The sequence below is a fragment of the Neofelis nebulosa genome, chromosome 5 (genome assembly GCF_028018385.1).
Source record: "Neofelis nebulosa isolate mNeoNeb1 chromosome 5, mNeoNeb1.pri, whole genome shotgun sequence".
Lineage (NCBI taxonomy): Eukaryota > Metazoa > Chordata > Mammalia > Carnivora > Felidae > Neofelis > Neofelis nebulosa.
Genome location: NC_080786.1, coordinates 76,996,712 through 77,013,286, shown reverse-complemented (window position 1 = coordinate 77,013,286; position 16,575 = coordinate 76,996,712). Strand labels below are relative to the sequence as shown.

The window sequence follows — 16,575 nt, the reverse complement described above, 5'->3', positions numbered from 1 at the left end:
CCAAGAGACAGCAAGGCAATAGCTGCGATATCTTTTAGGACCTAGCTTTGGAGTTATGCACCATCTTTTCTGATTATGTATTTTTATATATATATATGAAATTATTTATACAGGTCTTCCCTATTCAACATGGGAGGGGGCTTGAACACCAAGAGGTGAAACTCACGGAGCCATTTTGGAGGCTAGTTACTTCAACTTTATACTCACACATATGCCTATCTATTATGTATATATATGTATATATATATGTATAGAATATGTATATACATACATAGTAAGTTAGATATATATGTAAGTTACATATTACTGTGTATAGACATAGTAAGTTAGAAGGAGATAAGTGCTAAGGAGAAAACAAAACAAAGTGGGAATATAAAATGTTAGAGATGGAGGGGTAGGTAATATTTTAATATAAAATGTTAGGGATGGAGGGATTAAAAACGCTTTCCTACTAAATGACATCTGAGTAAAGACCTGAAAGAGATGAGGAGGCTTATTATGCCAATATCTGGAGAAATGCATTCCACATGGATAAATAGCAGATGCAAAGGTTGGAAGTTTCAAAGAAAAGCGAGAAGGTAGATACAGCTGGAGTGAAGTGAGGAAGGGAAAGAGAAGTAGGGGATGAAGTCACATCGTGTAAGGCTTTGAAGAGAATACAAAGACCTTTGGCTTTTCTTCTCAAATGAGGTAGAAAGGCATTGGAGTGTTCTGAGCAGAGTCACATGCTCTCATTTGTTTTTTAAAGGATCACCCTGGCTGTTGAAAATACATTAATTAGAGGTAAGGCAGACACAGGAAGGCTGATTAGAAACCTGCTACAGTCATCCAAGGGACAGATGATGAGAGCTGGGACCTGAGCGGTAACAATGTAAATGGTGAATCATGGTCAAATTCAGCATATATTATGAGGGTAGAGCCAGCAGGATTTTGTGATTTATCAAAAAAGTGAAATGTGCAAGGAAGAGCAGAGCGAAGGATGATTCTAATGACCTGCGCAGCTGGAAAGATGGTGCCATTTTTGAGATGGAGATTGCTACTGGAAGAGTAGGATATAGGGAGGAATCACAAGCGCTTAGCTGGGGGCATGTTACGTTTGAGAGGTCTGTTAGACATCCAAGTGGAGACGCCAAGTAGACAGTTGGACAGACTGGCCTGGAGTTTAGGAGAGAGGTCTTCTGATCTCCTCTCAGACTCCATTTTCTCAACAGAAAACAACTACATGGTTGCCTTGAGGAATAATGAAATGACATAACATGCTTCTGGTACAGTACCTGACACATAGAAGACATTTTATAAATGGTAACTGTGGTAGGCAGAATAATGCCTCCCACCCCACCAAAGTTGTCTGTGTCCTAATCCCCAGGACTTGTGAATATGATGCCTCACATTCAAAAGTGACTTTGCAGGTGTGATTAAATTAAGGATCTTAAGATGGTAGATTACTTTGGATTTTCCAGGTTGGTCCAGTTCATCACAAGGGTACTTAGAAGAGGAGGGCAGGAGGTTAGAGAGGAGACAAGATGCTACCAGCTGGCTCTGAAGATGGAGGAAGTGGCCACAAGCTGAGCAACGCAGGCAGCCTCTAGAGGCGGGCAAAGACGATGCAACAGATTCTCCCTTAGAGCCTCCAGAGAGAACACAATTTTGCCGACCTATTTTAGACTTCTGATATCCTAAACTAAGATAATAAATGTATGTTGTTTTAAGCTGCTCTGTTTGTGGGAATTTGCATAAGAAACTAATACAGTAGCTATTAATAATGATGCTATTACGACTGTTGCTGTTCGGTTTGGAAGGTGTTTTTTTTTTCCCCTAACCGACTATGCTAAAAAAATTGTTATTGAAAGTTGAAGATCCCCTACTGATGTTAATGCTGTAAAAACACCGGCTTTGTAGGCACTGTCCCCGTAGGAAGTTAATAAGTAAACAGATTTAAATGAAATTAATAAGTAAGTAGCTAACCTTTTCTGATCTGAAAACCATTAGAGAGGTAATTCTGGAAAGTGGAGCAATTATAGCAGCCACCGTTGCTTTTCCACAGTTGCCTGAAAATGCTACCCGGAAACAGCTGAATCTTTAGCAGTAACCACAAAAGATTTGCTACAGCACCTTGCAATTCATTCCCTGATGTTCTCTGTCCGATCAAGTGACAAGAACTACAGTTCCCTGCTCTTGCTTCTGCTTCATTTTTTATGGCTCGTCCTCCTTGTTCACTGAACAGCACACAAAATCCCTGCTCTGTTCTCACAGAGCTTTGCTCTAGTCCATGAATTTCTTTATGGTCATTCCCAGGACAAGGATACATTCAGGCTCTAGACGCTGAGCGTCTTACCATCTAGAACAGTGGGGGAGAAGTTGTGAGTGGCATCTTTATCCTACCTGCCTTTCAGGTGGGTTAAGTCCAGGTGAGTTTTCTCTATATTTGAGCAAGAGGTTGAGGGTGAATTTTACTAGCCGGGGCTCCCAGGCAGTGATAATATGTATCAGCAAGTATCATTCTGTGACTAAAACAAACAAAAAAACCTTAACACTAAACCCAAAACCTATAAAGATATTCTGTGGCTTTAAAAGAGTGAAACAGGCACTGGGTGTTGTATGGAAACCAATTTGACAATAAATTTCATATATTAAAAAAAAAAAGAGTGAAACATTCATATGAAACAGATTAAAGAAAATGACAATTTTAGAAAATATTCTAAATTAGAAAAGAACATCTATTATTTGTTAAATAAGAACACACTATCTGGAAGCAAAACATTTGCCTAAATAACTTCTTTTAGAAGCAATAAAAAGAAGATATGATCAAACAGACAACTCAGTCAGCAACATGGAGGATAAACAGAGGCACATTTATGGAATTCGGTGAAGTCAGAAGAATTTAACAAAAAGATACATAAAATGTAAAGGAAAGCAACAGATATGGAAGGTATATAATCAGAGTCTCTGCTATGAATAATAAGAGCTCTCAAAGCATGAAGCAAAGATGTGAGAAGCAGTAACCAAAAGAAAAAATAGAAGAAACTCTTCAGATATGAAATGGAATCAGAGATCATGTTTCAACAGGCTCACCATTTTCCTGGAAAAACTGATGCGGAGATATCAATTCCCTGATGTATTTTGGTAAAGATTTTGAACTTCCAGGAAATGGATCCTGCAAGCTTCCAAAGGATAAAACAAAGCAAAAGATTACTTTCAAAATAACTAAAATCACTCAGCCACAAATAAATGCTAAATGTATGGAACATTCATATACGATCCTAGTACCCACGCTCCAACGCAGCAATAACATATATCAGATTAGATAATACACGACCCTAGTACATGAATGTGTCATACATTTGTCATATATTATCATCATTTTAAAGACTGTGAATTCTATTCTAGGATTCTATACAGTCTTTAAAATGATAATCTAAATCAGAAGTTCTTATAGTGTGGTCCAGGGACTCCTGGGTATGCCTAAGATCCTTCGGGACGGTTCATAAAGTCAGAGCTACTTTCATAACAATAGGACATTATTTGCCTTTCCACTCATTCTCTCACACATGTATACTAGAATTTTCCAGAGGTTGTTGTATGCCACATGATGTCAGAACAGATAGAATGAAGAAGCAGATAATGAGAATCCATCTGTCTTCTACTAAGCCAGATTTGAAAGAAATTTATAAAAATGTAAACTAATGACACTCTCTGACTAAGCTTTTAAAATTTTGAAAATAGTTATTTTGCATAAAAATTTATTCATGTTAACATCAATGTTAACATTTATCGTTGTTATTTTAAAGTAATGCAATAAACATTTTAAAGTTCTCAGTTTTAACTTAAAAAAATTTTTTTTCGTGTTTATTTTTGAGAGAGTTGAAAGACAGAGCATGAATAGGGGAGGGGCAGAGAGGGGGATACAGAATCCGAATCCAGGCTCCAGGCTCCAAGCTGTCAGCACAGAGCCCATCGCGGGGCTCGAACTCACAAATCGTGAGATCATGACCTGAGCCGAAGTTGGATGTTTAACCAGCAGAGCCGCCCAGGCACCCCAGTTTTCCTTTCTAATACAGTAAATACCGATAGAAATAATCTACATAGGGGCACCTGGGTGACTTTATGTTTAAATAAACATTTTTAAAAATTAAAAAAAAAAGAAATAATCCACATAAAAGCTTTTTAGAGTCCTCCATTATTTTTTATTTATTTATTTATAGGTTGTTTTTTTTTTAATGTTTATTTATTCTTGAGAGAGAGAGAGACAGAGCATGAGCGGGGGAGGGGCAGAGAGAGGGGAGACACAGAATCCGAAGCAGGCTCCAGGCTCTGAGCTATCAGCACAGAGCCTGACGTGGTGCTCAAACTCACAAGCCGTGAGATCACGACCTGAGCCGAAGTCAGACGCTTAACTGACTGAGCCACTCAGGTGCCCCTGGAGTCCTCCATTATTTTTAAGAGTGGAAGGGGATCCTAAGATTAAAAAGTTTGAGAATTGCTAATTGAGATCTCTTTTCTTAGGCACAGAAACCACAATACAAAACTGTGTATATGTGGTCCAAATTAGAAAATAACATGAGTCTATGTGTGTAAAAAAGGCTTATTTTTTCTTTCAAATCATGGGGGGGGGGGGGTGTTCTAAATCTTATGAAAGGGTAGTTAGAAAAACTAAATATACTAAACTTGTCTTTAATAAATTAAAGTAGAAATTGTTTTAATTTACAATGTTATGATAAGTACACTTTTAAGAAATGTACAGTATGTTAAGTATCTAAATGTAAAATTCCTAAGATGATGCTTATCCAACAGACTACAGAAATTCAAAGCACAGAAGACAGTTCATTCTGCAAAAGATGAAATAGAAAGGAAGCAAAGCAGAAGAAAATATAGGGGAAATTATAATAGTGTGAAATGAGTCTGTAAAGCCTAAGGTTTACAAAAATTGAAGCATGTGGGGGAATATTGAAGAATTTTGTGTCTCTGTTTTTATCATTAAGTCTGGAAGGCAAGTGTATCTTGGGGGAAATCAGGAAGAAATCTGGCTGCTTTGACAAAAAGAAATGAAGTGAACTAGGATTGCCTTTTCCAAAGCACTGCTGCTTATAGAAATATCACTATTTTTAACTTGATGAAGAGAAGAAGTAAAAACTAAGAATATGATGGATTTTGATTTGCATAGAAAAGGTCACAGTGAGTTAGAAGAAAACTAACAGAATCATACACCTATCTTTTTACGTTGTCTGTACAATTTTAGGGGGACTTTAAAATGACATCTGGAAAGGATTCTATGTAGGCAAAAATGTTCTAAAGGTTGGAAAAGAAGCCGTGAAAAACATTGGAAAAAATTGAGATTACCCACTTTGAAGAAGAGAAGTCTGAACTTTGGTTACCCTGGGTCTCCTTATAGTAGCTCTAGTCAGGGGTCTTATTAAAGTCCATTGGACAGTGGTTGTTGTCTACACTGAAGTAGAAAGAGAAAAAGCAAGCTTAAATCTGAGCCTGAAGATTTGGGTTGTATATACAGAGCTGCGTCTTTAGGCCCTTGAGACAATAAAAGTACCTAGAATCTCACTAAGAACAGTAGTGATACACCTGCACTTTTGTGAAATCCAGGCCAGAAGAGACCATCACAGCTGAAGGAATTTTCAGTGCATCTTTTGGGTAGCTCACATTTCCTACTAGTTTCCCCAAACACCCTTTTAGTACTCAGGTTTCCATTTTCCATTTTGTCTGCAGGCTGCAGGCTGGGCACTCACCCCTCACCCAAGTGATCTTCTACACAGGAGATGTGACCCCCGCAGCCACTCATCCACTCTTCACCGCCTTCCTCACCCCAGGAGGAAATCTGGGAGCCTGTTTTCAAAGGCACTTCCAGAAAACTAACCAAATAATGTTTTTGCAGAGTGACTCCTGCCAAAAATCATTGAACTGTCTCTCTAATCAAGAAAACCTATTTCTAACTCTCTGAAGCGCTACTAAGAACCGGGAATGGAGGGTTTGTCTCAAAGATGGCATCCACTAACACTGTAAGAGCAGCAAGGACTGTGGAATTATCGCCACCAAGACTGATCTGATGATCACTTTCACAAGGCAAGATGTTACTGGCAAGAAAGCAAGCAAGCCAGGTGTTATTGTTTCCTTTCTTCTTGACCCTGTGATAAGGGATGCTTATATCCCTTAACCCTCTACTTCAGAATATTCAGATTAATTTACATATTTACACCTGGTGAAGAACTCAGGAGTGATGCTCATCAAACTTTTTTTTTTTTAATTTTTTTTAATGTTTATTTCTTTTGAGAGACAGAGACAGAGCATGAGTGGGGAAGGGGCAGAGAGAGAGGGAGACAGAATCTGAAGCAGGCTCCAGGCTCTGAGTTGTCAGCACAAAGCCCAACATGGGGCTCAAACCCACGAACTGGGGGATCATGACCTGAGCTGAAGTCAGACGTTCAACTGACTGAGCCACCTAGGCGCCCCTCATCAAATTTCTTAACACCCTAAAGCTGCCATTCTATACTTGGAGGCCGCCAGTGCCACCACCCGACGCTAGATGTCGCTAGTTGCCGCTTAGTGTCATTACCCCAGACTAAAAACCCTCTATGGAGCACTCCTCTCACCAAACTTGGGGTCATGGGCCACACCCTAACTGCGTGGACCTGAAGGAACAATTGTCTGATCACTTCTGCTTCCCTTTTAGCTACTGCAATAAAAGGCAGGGTCCAAAGCTCACACAATAGCAATTCCACAAACTTAGGGTGGGGTTGAGATGCTGGGTTGGCAAAAAATGACAGAAGTCCACCCATTTGTCCTGTGTAATTTTGATAACTTACATAATGTCAACTTAATCATTAATTTCCCCCTGTTTCCCAGCTCTATTTCTGTTTTAGGACTGTGTTTATTTGTTTTTTTTGTTTTTTGTTTTTTGCAATCAGTGTCGGTATGTATGTTGGTGTAAGACAGATACTGCTACTGCTCTGCTGTTACTACCTCTATTATTATTAGCAAAAAACCAATCATCACTTTTATAGAGACTTATAGTTAACAAAGTGCTTCTATAGAGATTTACAGAATATAAAGAAAATGTATTATTCTCAGTTGATACTCAGAATTACCAAGGTAAGCATAATTTTTCCCATTTACCTAGGAGGAAGGTGTGGTCTCTCTACAATGCTTCATCATCACACAAAGAGTAGAAGGTAGAGCTGAAGCTTGAACTAAGTTTTCTGGTTACCTCTGCAGTGACCTGTCTACTACTTTCTACCGTGCTACTTACTTATTTCATTTAGGAATAGATGTTTGTATCCAGGAAAGATAACCTTCCTTACCAGAGAAAGTAATGCTTTTGCTTTAATCTCACACAGTTCTCTGGGTTTGTTTTATTTTGTTTTGTTCTAGGAAGACACATTTTGGCAGACAAAGCACTCAAGCTGGGCATTCTAGATGAAATTGTGAACTCAGACCCAGTTGAAGAAGCAATCAAATTCGCCGAGAGAATTTCTGGTAAGAAGATAATAAAGAAAATAGCGCAAGTTTGGGAGCAAGCTAAACTTTCGTTTTAATAAGGAATTCCTTAAATATCTTATGGTACATCCATGCGATAGAATATGATACAACTTTAAAATGAATGACAAACTACGTATTGATTTGGTATGAATGCTATGATCTAACCTACTCTTAAGTGAAAAGCGTCACTGTGAACAGTGATTCACCATTTGTGCAAAAAGGAAAGGGGGATGGGACTGAATGTCTATATGGAGAGAATGTGTATATGTAACTGTTCTTCTACATATAAGATATTTATGTAAAGATTCACAAGAAATGGTTCATGGTTGCCTCTGAGAATGGGGCTGGTCAGCCAGGGAAGCCATTGGAAGAAGACTTTTCATTGTTTACCGTTTAGTACCTTTTGATTTTGTTTTGAAATAATGAATTTTCTGTAAGAAATAATTAAAATGAAAACAAGCCGACATTTCAGCAACTAGAAACAAGCGTCTCTAATTTACCGCAATAAAACCGTAGCTTTGTCTCAGTGAGCTTGTATTTTCTTTCTGTCACTGGTTTCTCATTTTGTGGGTTCATGGCATCCCTTTAAAAGTTCTCTGGAGTGGCACTATTCCTTTTCAATTTATGGAGAGCAGCAGCAAGATGGAGAGGGTTAAAGAGTGCCAGAAAAAATAATTGGGAGCAGTGTTGGGTCACAGACAGAGCAGCATGTTCATCTTTCTGCTTGGTGGTAGGCAATGGCTCAGTGTCACTCAGAGGCATTCCTTTGAAAAAGCCATTCTTTTGTTGACCCCAGCAGGGACCAAACACTTCCCTGAAATAATCTTCCTTTTTGTGGCTCTAGCCAGTTGCTGTTTCAATGCAATAGGAAAAGCTTGAACTGGAGAGTCCAGGACCGTGGAGAGAAAATCCCGGTGACTCATAAAGAGAATCAGCAAGTCTTTGCCCAAAAGGGAATGAGTTTCCTGGTGTCTTTCTCTGCCTTCCAGTCTTCACCAACTTTTCATCACTGATTTCATTGTGCCTCCTGGCAGAGCTTATAGTTTCGTTAGAAGTCGCCCGGCTGACAACAAAGGCTATTTGCATTTGGAAATCCATTCGTGATTTTTTGGCTTGAGGCTTATGATAGACCCATGTCTAACAGTTACACCTGTGGCTTTAGGTTGTAAAGAACTAGGTTTCCACAGGAAGTTCTTGTCCTTAACTGAATTCCCTAGATTGAGATTTGAGAGTTAAGTAACTAAAAGAGATAGATGAGGATCATGGTCTTTTTACAGTAAACTGTAAAATGCTCCGTTTTAATTTTTGTAATTTATTTAACTTTTAAAATAAATTTTAAATTAGAAAACTAAGCATTAAATTACTGTTTATAAAATTTATAAAATGGTCTTTTCAATCTCAGTAACATTGCACAGTTTTTCCACTTGGTGGCGTCCAAATATTGAGAAGGAACCATGCTTTATTTTATTTTATTTTTCTTTATTCTTTCTTTTTTTAGGAATCCTCTGCTTTAAAATTTAGCAATTCACCTGTTAACAGTAGGGAAATGGTTTGGGGCTTTGGGAAATTATGTATAACTATTTTAAATTATAATCATGAAAACTATACCGAAATATGTAACATTGTGGATAAAAATGTCCAAAATATAAATTTACATATATTCTATAATTATAGCTACATAGAGTATGAATATAGCCCTGAAAGTAAAGGAAATATGCAAAAATTACAATAATTTAATTTCTCTCAAAAAATTTCATAAGTAATCTTTGCTTCTGTGTTTATTTTTTCCAGCTTCATTGAGGTATACTTTACACACATTAAAATCTACCCATTTCAAGTATAGAGTTTGAAGAATTTTTATAATTGTTTGTAGCTGTGTAACTACTATCACAATCAGTATATAGTTCTATTACCCTAAAAAAAAAAAAAAAATTTTTATGCCTCTTTTCAGTAGATTCTCTTCCCTGCCCCTTGGCCACAGATAATCAATGACCTACTTTCTGTTACTATAGTTTTTGTTTTTTAGAATTTCATATAAAGTTGGAATCACAATATAGCATGTAGTCTGTCATGTCTGACTCCTTTCACGTAACATAATGTCTTTGGTATTCATCCAGGTTGTTTCATGTAATAATATTTCATTTTTTTTAATTACCTAATAGCATTCATTCCACAGTATGGATGTCCCGCACATTGCTTATCCCATTTATTAGTCGATGGACATTTAGGTTGTTTTCACTTTGGACCTACACAAGTCTTTGTAGACATATTTACCTTTCTCTTGGGTAAATACCTAAGAATAATGCTACTGAGTTGTATAGTAAGTATATATTTGGTTCTTAAATGCTTTTTAAACTTGATGGGTAATGAAAAATTCACTAGTGAACTGGAAGATAGTAATTTTTGCCAAGCAAATTGGAAAAGAAAAATAATATGGTGAGATTGAGCTTAGACAAGCTCTTATTGTACTGCTTGTAATACATCTCCCCTAAAGGCAATTTGGCAGTTAGGTACTGAGACTTGCTCACATCTTTTGCTTTAGTATTTCTATTCTTAGGAAGTTATCATAAAGAAATAATCACAGAAGTATACGAAGATTTGTGTACAGTGATACCCACTGAAGTTTATCATCGTAAAATACTGGAAACAACTCAAAAACCTAATTTAATTTTAGGGGATTAGTTACATAAAAGATGATAGATCTCAATGAAGCAAACTAATCAGCCATTAAAACTTCCATTTTTTAAGGAATTTGAAGAATTTGGGAAAATGCTTACATGTAATGCTAAGTAGAAAACAGCGAGGTAGGAAATTGCACAAATGTGTGTGTTTATGTCTTCATGTGCATATTTGCATGAGGAAATAAACCAAGAAATTTTTATCACTGGTTGTGATAGGTAATGAATTTTTATCACTGGGTAGTAGGTAACGAAGACTTCTGATTTTTTTTTTTAAAGGCTTATCTTTTCCTAATATCTGAGTCATTAAATTTACCCAGAGGAAAAATGGATGCCTGGCCAGTGTGGAGGAGATGCAGGAAGAGGTGCATTTCTCTGTAGAGAAATGAGCTCAGGACAGGAAGTCAGGAGACCTGGATGATATAGTCTCAATCTTCTATCGATCTTACTAAATTAGCTTTTTGGGCTTTATCAATAAAAGGAAAAGATTCAATAAAATTAGCTGGTTTCAGATCCTGGTCTGAGACCTCCCAGGCTCCAATGGTTGAGCTCCAGTTTTTGGTTCTTGCTACAACCTGGGCAGCTCCACTGTGTGTCTTTTGGGGATTAAGGCTTAGAATCCCATGGAAAACTCTGGGAATTTTACTATTTGTTGCTGTTGTTTTTAGAATGAGTTCCACTGTTTGGAAGCCTATGATTCCTTGCTGCTGCTGTAATAGGTAAATGCCAGAGATACAAGGTAGAGAAATAGTGCAAATCAACAAAGGACTACTTGAAAAAATTGTATGTACATTTGCCATTCATTATCTTACAAAATGCATAGCTTAGAGAGGCTTATTTATTTTGCCTTTCACTTTCATTTAAGGTCTTGTGTTTTTCCTTTCTTTTTGTTCCAGGCTTTCCCCTCCTCCTCCTCCTCCTCCTCCTCCTCCTCCTCCTCCTCCTCCTCTTCTTTTTCTTCTTTTGGGTCTTTGTTTGCTTTTAAATATAGCTATTAGTATGTTGTTATTTGCCAGAACAAAAATGGTGGATTGACTTGAAAGAGAGGCTCCACAAAAATTTTTTATAAACATATATTTATATTTTATAATAGGTATTTGTGAGTATGAGAAAAACCACTGAAGTGTAAACTTTAAAATGGTGACTTTTATGGTATGTGATTTATACCTCAATTTTTAAAATACATGTAAAATGATTGAGTTCTCCTTTCCCATTTGTAAAACTATTTCACTAATACAGCTTATTCCCACTCCATCCTGGCAACTCACACCCCACGCTCCCACCCTCACCCCACCCCCACTTCCCCTGGTGAAACGTTGATTTAAAAATAATAACATGGAAACCATTAAAGAATTTCTTTAGTTTCAATTTCCAATGGTCAACGTTACAATCAGCAGTTTGGAACCAGTTATGGGTGGGAGGGGAATATAGGAGGTTAGCATATATCTAAAAATATGATTTGGGAAGTAGCTGCAAATTTCTCTGCAAACTTAACATGCATCCTGGAGAGTTGACTGTGAAAGTTAATTAGCTTCAGGCATCTTAATGTTCTTGTTATATGAAGCTTCTCAGACTACTGCAGTGCAGTGCAATGGATTTAGCAGAGCAATTCCAAATTACTTGGCCAAACCAGATTGCTTTGCTAAACTGGGGAAGAGAGGGTCCTGTAAAATGCTATTTATTTGCACTTGCATTTGGCCAACAGCCTGCTTATTTCCAGACTAAGAATTCCCTGTTCCCATGTGCATGCTTCTGGTGTGAAGCTGAAAGTGTGTGCTGTTATTCAAAGATGAGCACAGGGGACATCCAGCTGGGGGCCTCAACCCAGGAACCTAATGCTGTTTTTGTCCCTGTAATGAATCCTGGTTCTGTTACTGTTACTGCACCGTGTTAGCCATTTTTAGCGATTCTAATTCTGCCTAAAGACTTTGGTCTGTTTATTCATTTCAATTTTGTGACTTTAAACAAATCTTACCTGGTTTCATCGCCTTTTTCTCCATTTTATCTTCTGCTTTTTGTAATTTTTTTGCTTTCTGTGAACATTTATATACACATGTCTCACAAGAGCAGAGTGACCCTGCCTCACATAGACGGCTGAAGCACATGTCTAAATGGAGCTTCCTTTTTCTGTGATACCCAAGTTCTGAGGGTGACCTCCTGTAAGACTGGAAAAGTGCAGTGGTTCTGTCTGTCCTTTGCAGAGCTTCTGTGACAAACACAGCTTACTGTTTGTCAGAATTGGAGGAGTCAGTCCTTTATGTCTTAGGTAACCATTTCTGTAAATTGCATGTTGTGTCTCCCTTTAAACTAGGTGGAGAATATCTTTCTGTCAGTTTCCCGGAAAGAAAAGAGGGAAAATAATCACTTCTTTATTTTTCCTTTAGGAGGGTGATTTGCTTTTTTTTTTTTTTTTTTTATCACAACTTGAATATTCTTCTGCCTTAGAATACCTCAAAGAATTAAGGGAAAAAATGTGAATGGGTCAAGGAAATAATTCAATTATAAGCATATTTGAATCCCTAATTAGTTCCTCCCCTCCCATTTTCCTGGGCAGCAAATGCTGGTGCTGTCCTGCCCATACTTGCCTCTCTTACTATGTAGGCACAGCTGAGTGAGTTTAAAACTACCAGGATTTTCAAACAACCAGGTGTACAGAAACACACACTGAAAACACCACACCTGTAGACCCAAAGGGGAAATTCTGAAGATATTTTGTTCTAATAGAACAAATTTGTAAGATAATAGCTTCCTTTATAGTTACAGCAAGAAAGAGAGAGGAAATTGAGCCGGGAAAAAGCATCTATATTTGCGCCCTGATCCAAAACTCTCCAGTGGATGTGCTCAGCTTGGCCCTAGACTGGTCTGGACAAGTGCCATGGTAGTTCCCAGAATGCCCATCTGCAGTCTGAGAGATTCTGAGTATCCCCAGGATAACAGCATTATGCTGATCAGCAATAATTACTGCAGTAATTACTGCACACCACTAAGCAGGCTTTTCTTTTTTCTTCTCTCTCCCTCTTTTTTCTTTCTTTCCTTTTCAGTTTCTGGCCCGGGGCAAAGTTTGCCAGCAGCTGCAGCCATCCTGGATACGCAGTGGCTGACCTAATGCTCTACTCCTGGACTTTCCAGAGGCTACACCTCAAAATCAAGTGTTGAATTTTTAAAAATATTCATGTGTAGGCCCCACCCTTAAATATTCTTTTTTTTTTCAAAAAATTTTTAATGTTTATTTATTTTTTGAGAGAGAGATAGAATGTGAGCAGGGGAGGGACAGAGAGAGAGGGAGACACAGAATCCGAAGCAGGCTCCAAGTTCTGAGCTGTCGGCACAGAGCCTGACGTGGGGCTCGAACTCATGAACTGTGAGACCGTGACCTGAGCTGAAGTCGGATGCTTAACTGACTGAGCCACCCAGGCACCCCCCACCCTTAAATATTCTTAACTGAGCCTGCAGTGGGGTATGGGCATCTGAACTTCTTAAATTTCTTGGATAACTCTGATGAGTACTATGGTGTTGGAGTCAGTCCTAATGAGACGGGAACACTGGTAGGGTCACAAGGACAGAGATCCAGTGCTCAGACTATGTAGGTACATCTAAGTGAATTTAAAATTACCAAGACTTTAAAACTACCAAGTGTATAAGAAACACACTCTGAAAATCTCGTACCTGTCCCTGGCACAGACTGCCCCAGCTGCCTGTTTGTGCTATAACACTGACAGCTCAGCCCCCTTTCCTCCTCCACTTGTCCTCCACATACTTGGCCCTTCTCCCTCCTCTCCCCACTGACCATTCCTGTCTTCCTTTTGGGCCATCGGGAATTAAATCAGCTGTAGGCCCTGGAAAGGTCTCCATCCTTCTCTGCTAAGCTTGCCTTCCTATAAGTTGAGGATCAGGCTAATACATTGCATAATTGAGCAAATAATTGGAAACCTGTTGGGTAGAGTTCATGTCCTTCCAACAATAGCAGGGCAAACAGGGACCATATGCTATCCACTGTCTTCCCCTCCTTTCTTGAATCCTGTTATTAGCATCATATGGGAAAGCATTAATTTAAAAATCCATTATTTTCAATTCTACTTAGTAATCATGCATTAAAGAAGTATTGTTGCCTCCTAGGTTAAAAAATTTTTTTTGAGATTATACAATGCCTCACAGATAAATTTACATGCGTACATGGTTAAATCCAAACCTTACTCACTCTCCCCTGCACACATAATAACACACCAATGCCAGACAGGTTCACGTTCATATACCTTTTTATGGTGAAACTGCTTTATAAGGCCTGGTAGGTTTTCTGTCTAATTAACTGAAGTGTACCTTCTTGATATAATGGTGTATCCTTGAAGAGATGGTAGCACTTTTTAAAAAAAACAGTCTCTGGGATAGTGGTTTAGACAACAGTTTTCATAATATGTTACACATTTATTCTTTTTATTTCAAGATCTGATAATGTGTTTCTTATAATGCAGTTGACAAGAGAGTTTATTATATTGCAGGTGACAAGAGAATTTGGTTATTTCTGTGACATACATCTTAAAATTATGACTGATAACATTATAATAGGACATAACAGGTTTTTAGGAATTTTATGTAAGTATATTCTAATATATAACATATAATGTAATGTTTTCATACACATTTATTCTTTTATGCAAACTTTAGAATCATTCTGTTGAGTTTTTTTTAATTTTTTTTTTTTTAGCATTTATTCATTTTAGAGAGGCAGAGAGAGACAGAGTGTGAGTGGGGGAGGGGCAGGGAGAGGGGGAGACACGGAATCCAAAGCAGGCTCCAGGCACTGAGCTGTGAGAACAGAGCATGACTTGGGGCTCGAACTCACAGAGAGATCATGACCTGAGTTGAAGTCAGACGCTTAACCAACTGAGCCACCCAGGCGCCCCAAATTTTTTTTATTTTTATTAATATTATTATTTCAAGTAGGCGCCATGACCCCCGTGGGGCTCAGACTTATGATCCTGAGAGCAAGAGTTACATGCTCTACTGGCTAGCTAGCCAGGTGCCCCTGTTGAGTTATTATTTTTTTTAATACAGAACCACAAGGGTTCTAATGAGAAATTCATATATAATATATATGGAAAATATTTATATTTTCATGCTATTAAATGTTTATATCCAGAAACATGTGTCTGTCTTTATTAAGGTCTTATTATATGTTCTTCAATAAAATGGTATAGTTACATTCTTAAAGGTCTTGTATATTTCTTGATAAATTCATTTCTACACATTTTTAAAAACAGCTTTAGTGATGCATAATTCACTTTATAGAGTTGCACAACCATCGCCATGTATCAGTTTTAGGACTTGTCATTACCCCCAAAATTTCCCTCAAGTCTTTTTGCAGCTTACCCCCCTCCTACCCCTGGCCTTAGGCAACCACTGATCTTTCTGTCTCTATAGATTTGCCTTTTTGGACATTTACTGTGAATGGCATCATATGATATGTAATTTTTTGTATCTGGCTTCCTTCAGTTTGCATAATGTTTTGAGTCTCATTTGAATTGTAGCATGTATCAGTAGTTTGCTGATAGTATTTTGATTGCTGAATAGTATTCGAATGTATAACTATACCACATCATTTTTTTTATCCATTCATCAGTTGATGAGCTATTACGAATAATACTATTACGGACATTTATATACAAGTTTTATGTGGAAATATGTTTTCATTTTTCTTAGGTAGATTCCTAGGAGTGAAGTTGCTCAGTTGAACAATAAGCTTATCTTTTTAAAAAATTACGAGACTTTTTAAAGTAGGTATACTGTTTTAGATTTTTACAAGTAATGTCTGAGGATTTCAGTTACTCCACATCATCACCGACATTTGGTAGTGATGTCTTTTTGATAGTAGTCATTCTAGTGGGTCTATATTAGTTCTCTCTAGCTACATAACACATTACCCCCAAATATAACTGCTTAAAATCAAACATTTATTATTTGGCAGTTTCTGTGGGTCAGGAATGTAGATGTGGTTAGCTTGGTCCTCTGGTTTAGGGTTTCACAAAAGATTGCATTCAAGGTACTGCCTCTGGCTCTTTTCACCTCAAGGCTTGAATGGGGGAGAATCTGCTTCCAAATTCATTCAAGTAGTTGTTAGTAAGATTCAGTCCCATAGGGTGTGTTGGCCCTGTTCCTCGTTGGCTGTTGGCTGAAGGTCTCCTTCAGTTCTTTGCCACATGAGCTTCCCCAAAGGGCAGTTCACATATGGCAGCTGGCTTCCATTAGAATGAACAGGTGAGAGAGCAAGAGAGGGTGAATGAGACTGAAGCCAGTCTTTTTGTAACTTAATCTCAAAAATGACATTACTTAGAGACTACCTACCACATTCACTATGGTTTGTTTGTTTGTTATCACTGTGGTTTGAATGTGCATTTCCTTAATGACTGATGATATT

At 37.9% G+C, this 16,575-nt stretch overlaps 1 protein-coding gene across 1 annotated transcript in view; it reads left to right on the top strand.

Moving 5' to 3' along the window:
* EHHADH (enoyl-CoA hydratase and 3-hydroxyacyl CoA dehydrogenase) overlaps positions 1-16,575 on the top strand; it is a 47,053-nt gene that overhangs the window by 18,054 nt on the left and 12,424 nt on the right. Inside the window, exon 5 of the mRNA XM_058730719.1 lies at positions 7,378-7,482. Within this exon, the coding sequence (XP_058586702.1) occupies positions 7,378-7,482 (105 nt within the window). The remainder of the gene's footprint in view (positions 1-7,377; positions 7,483-16,575) is intronic.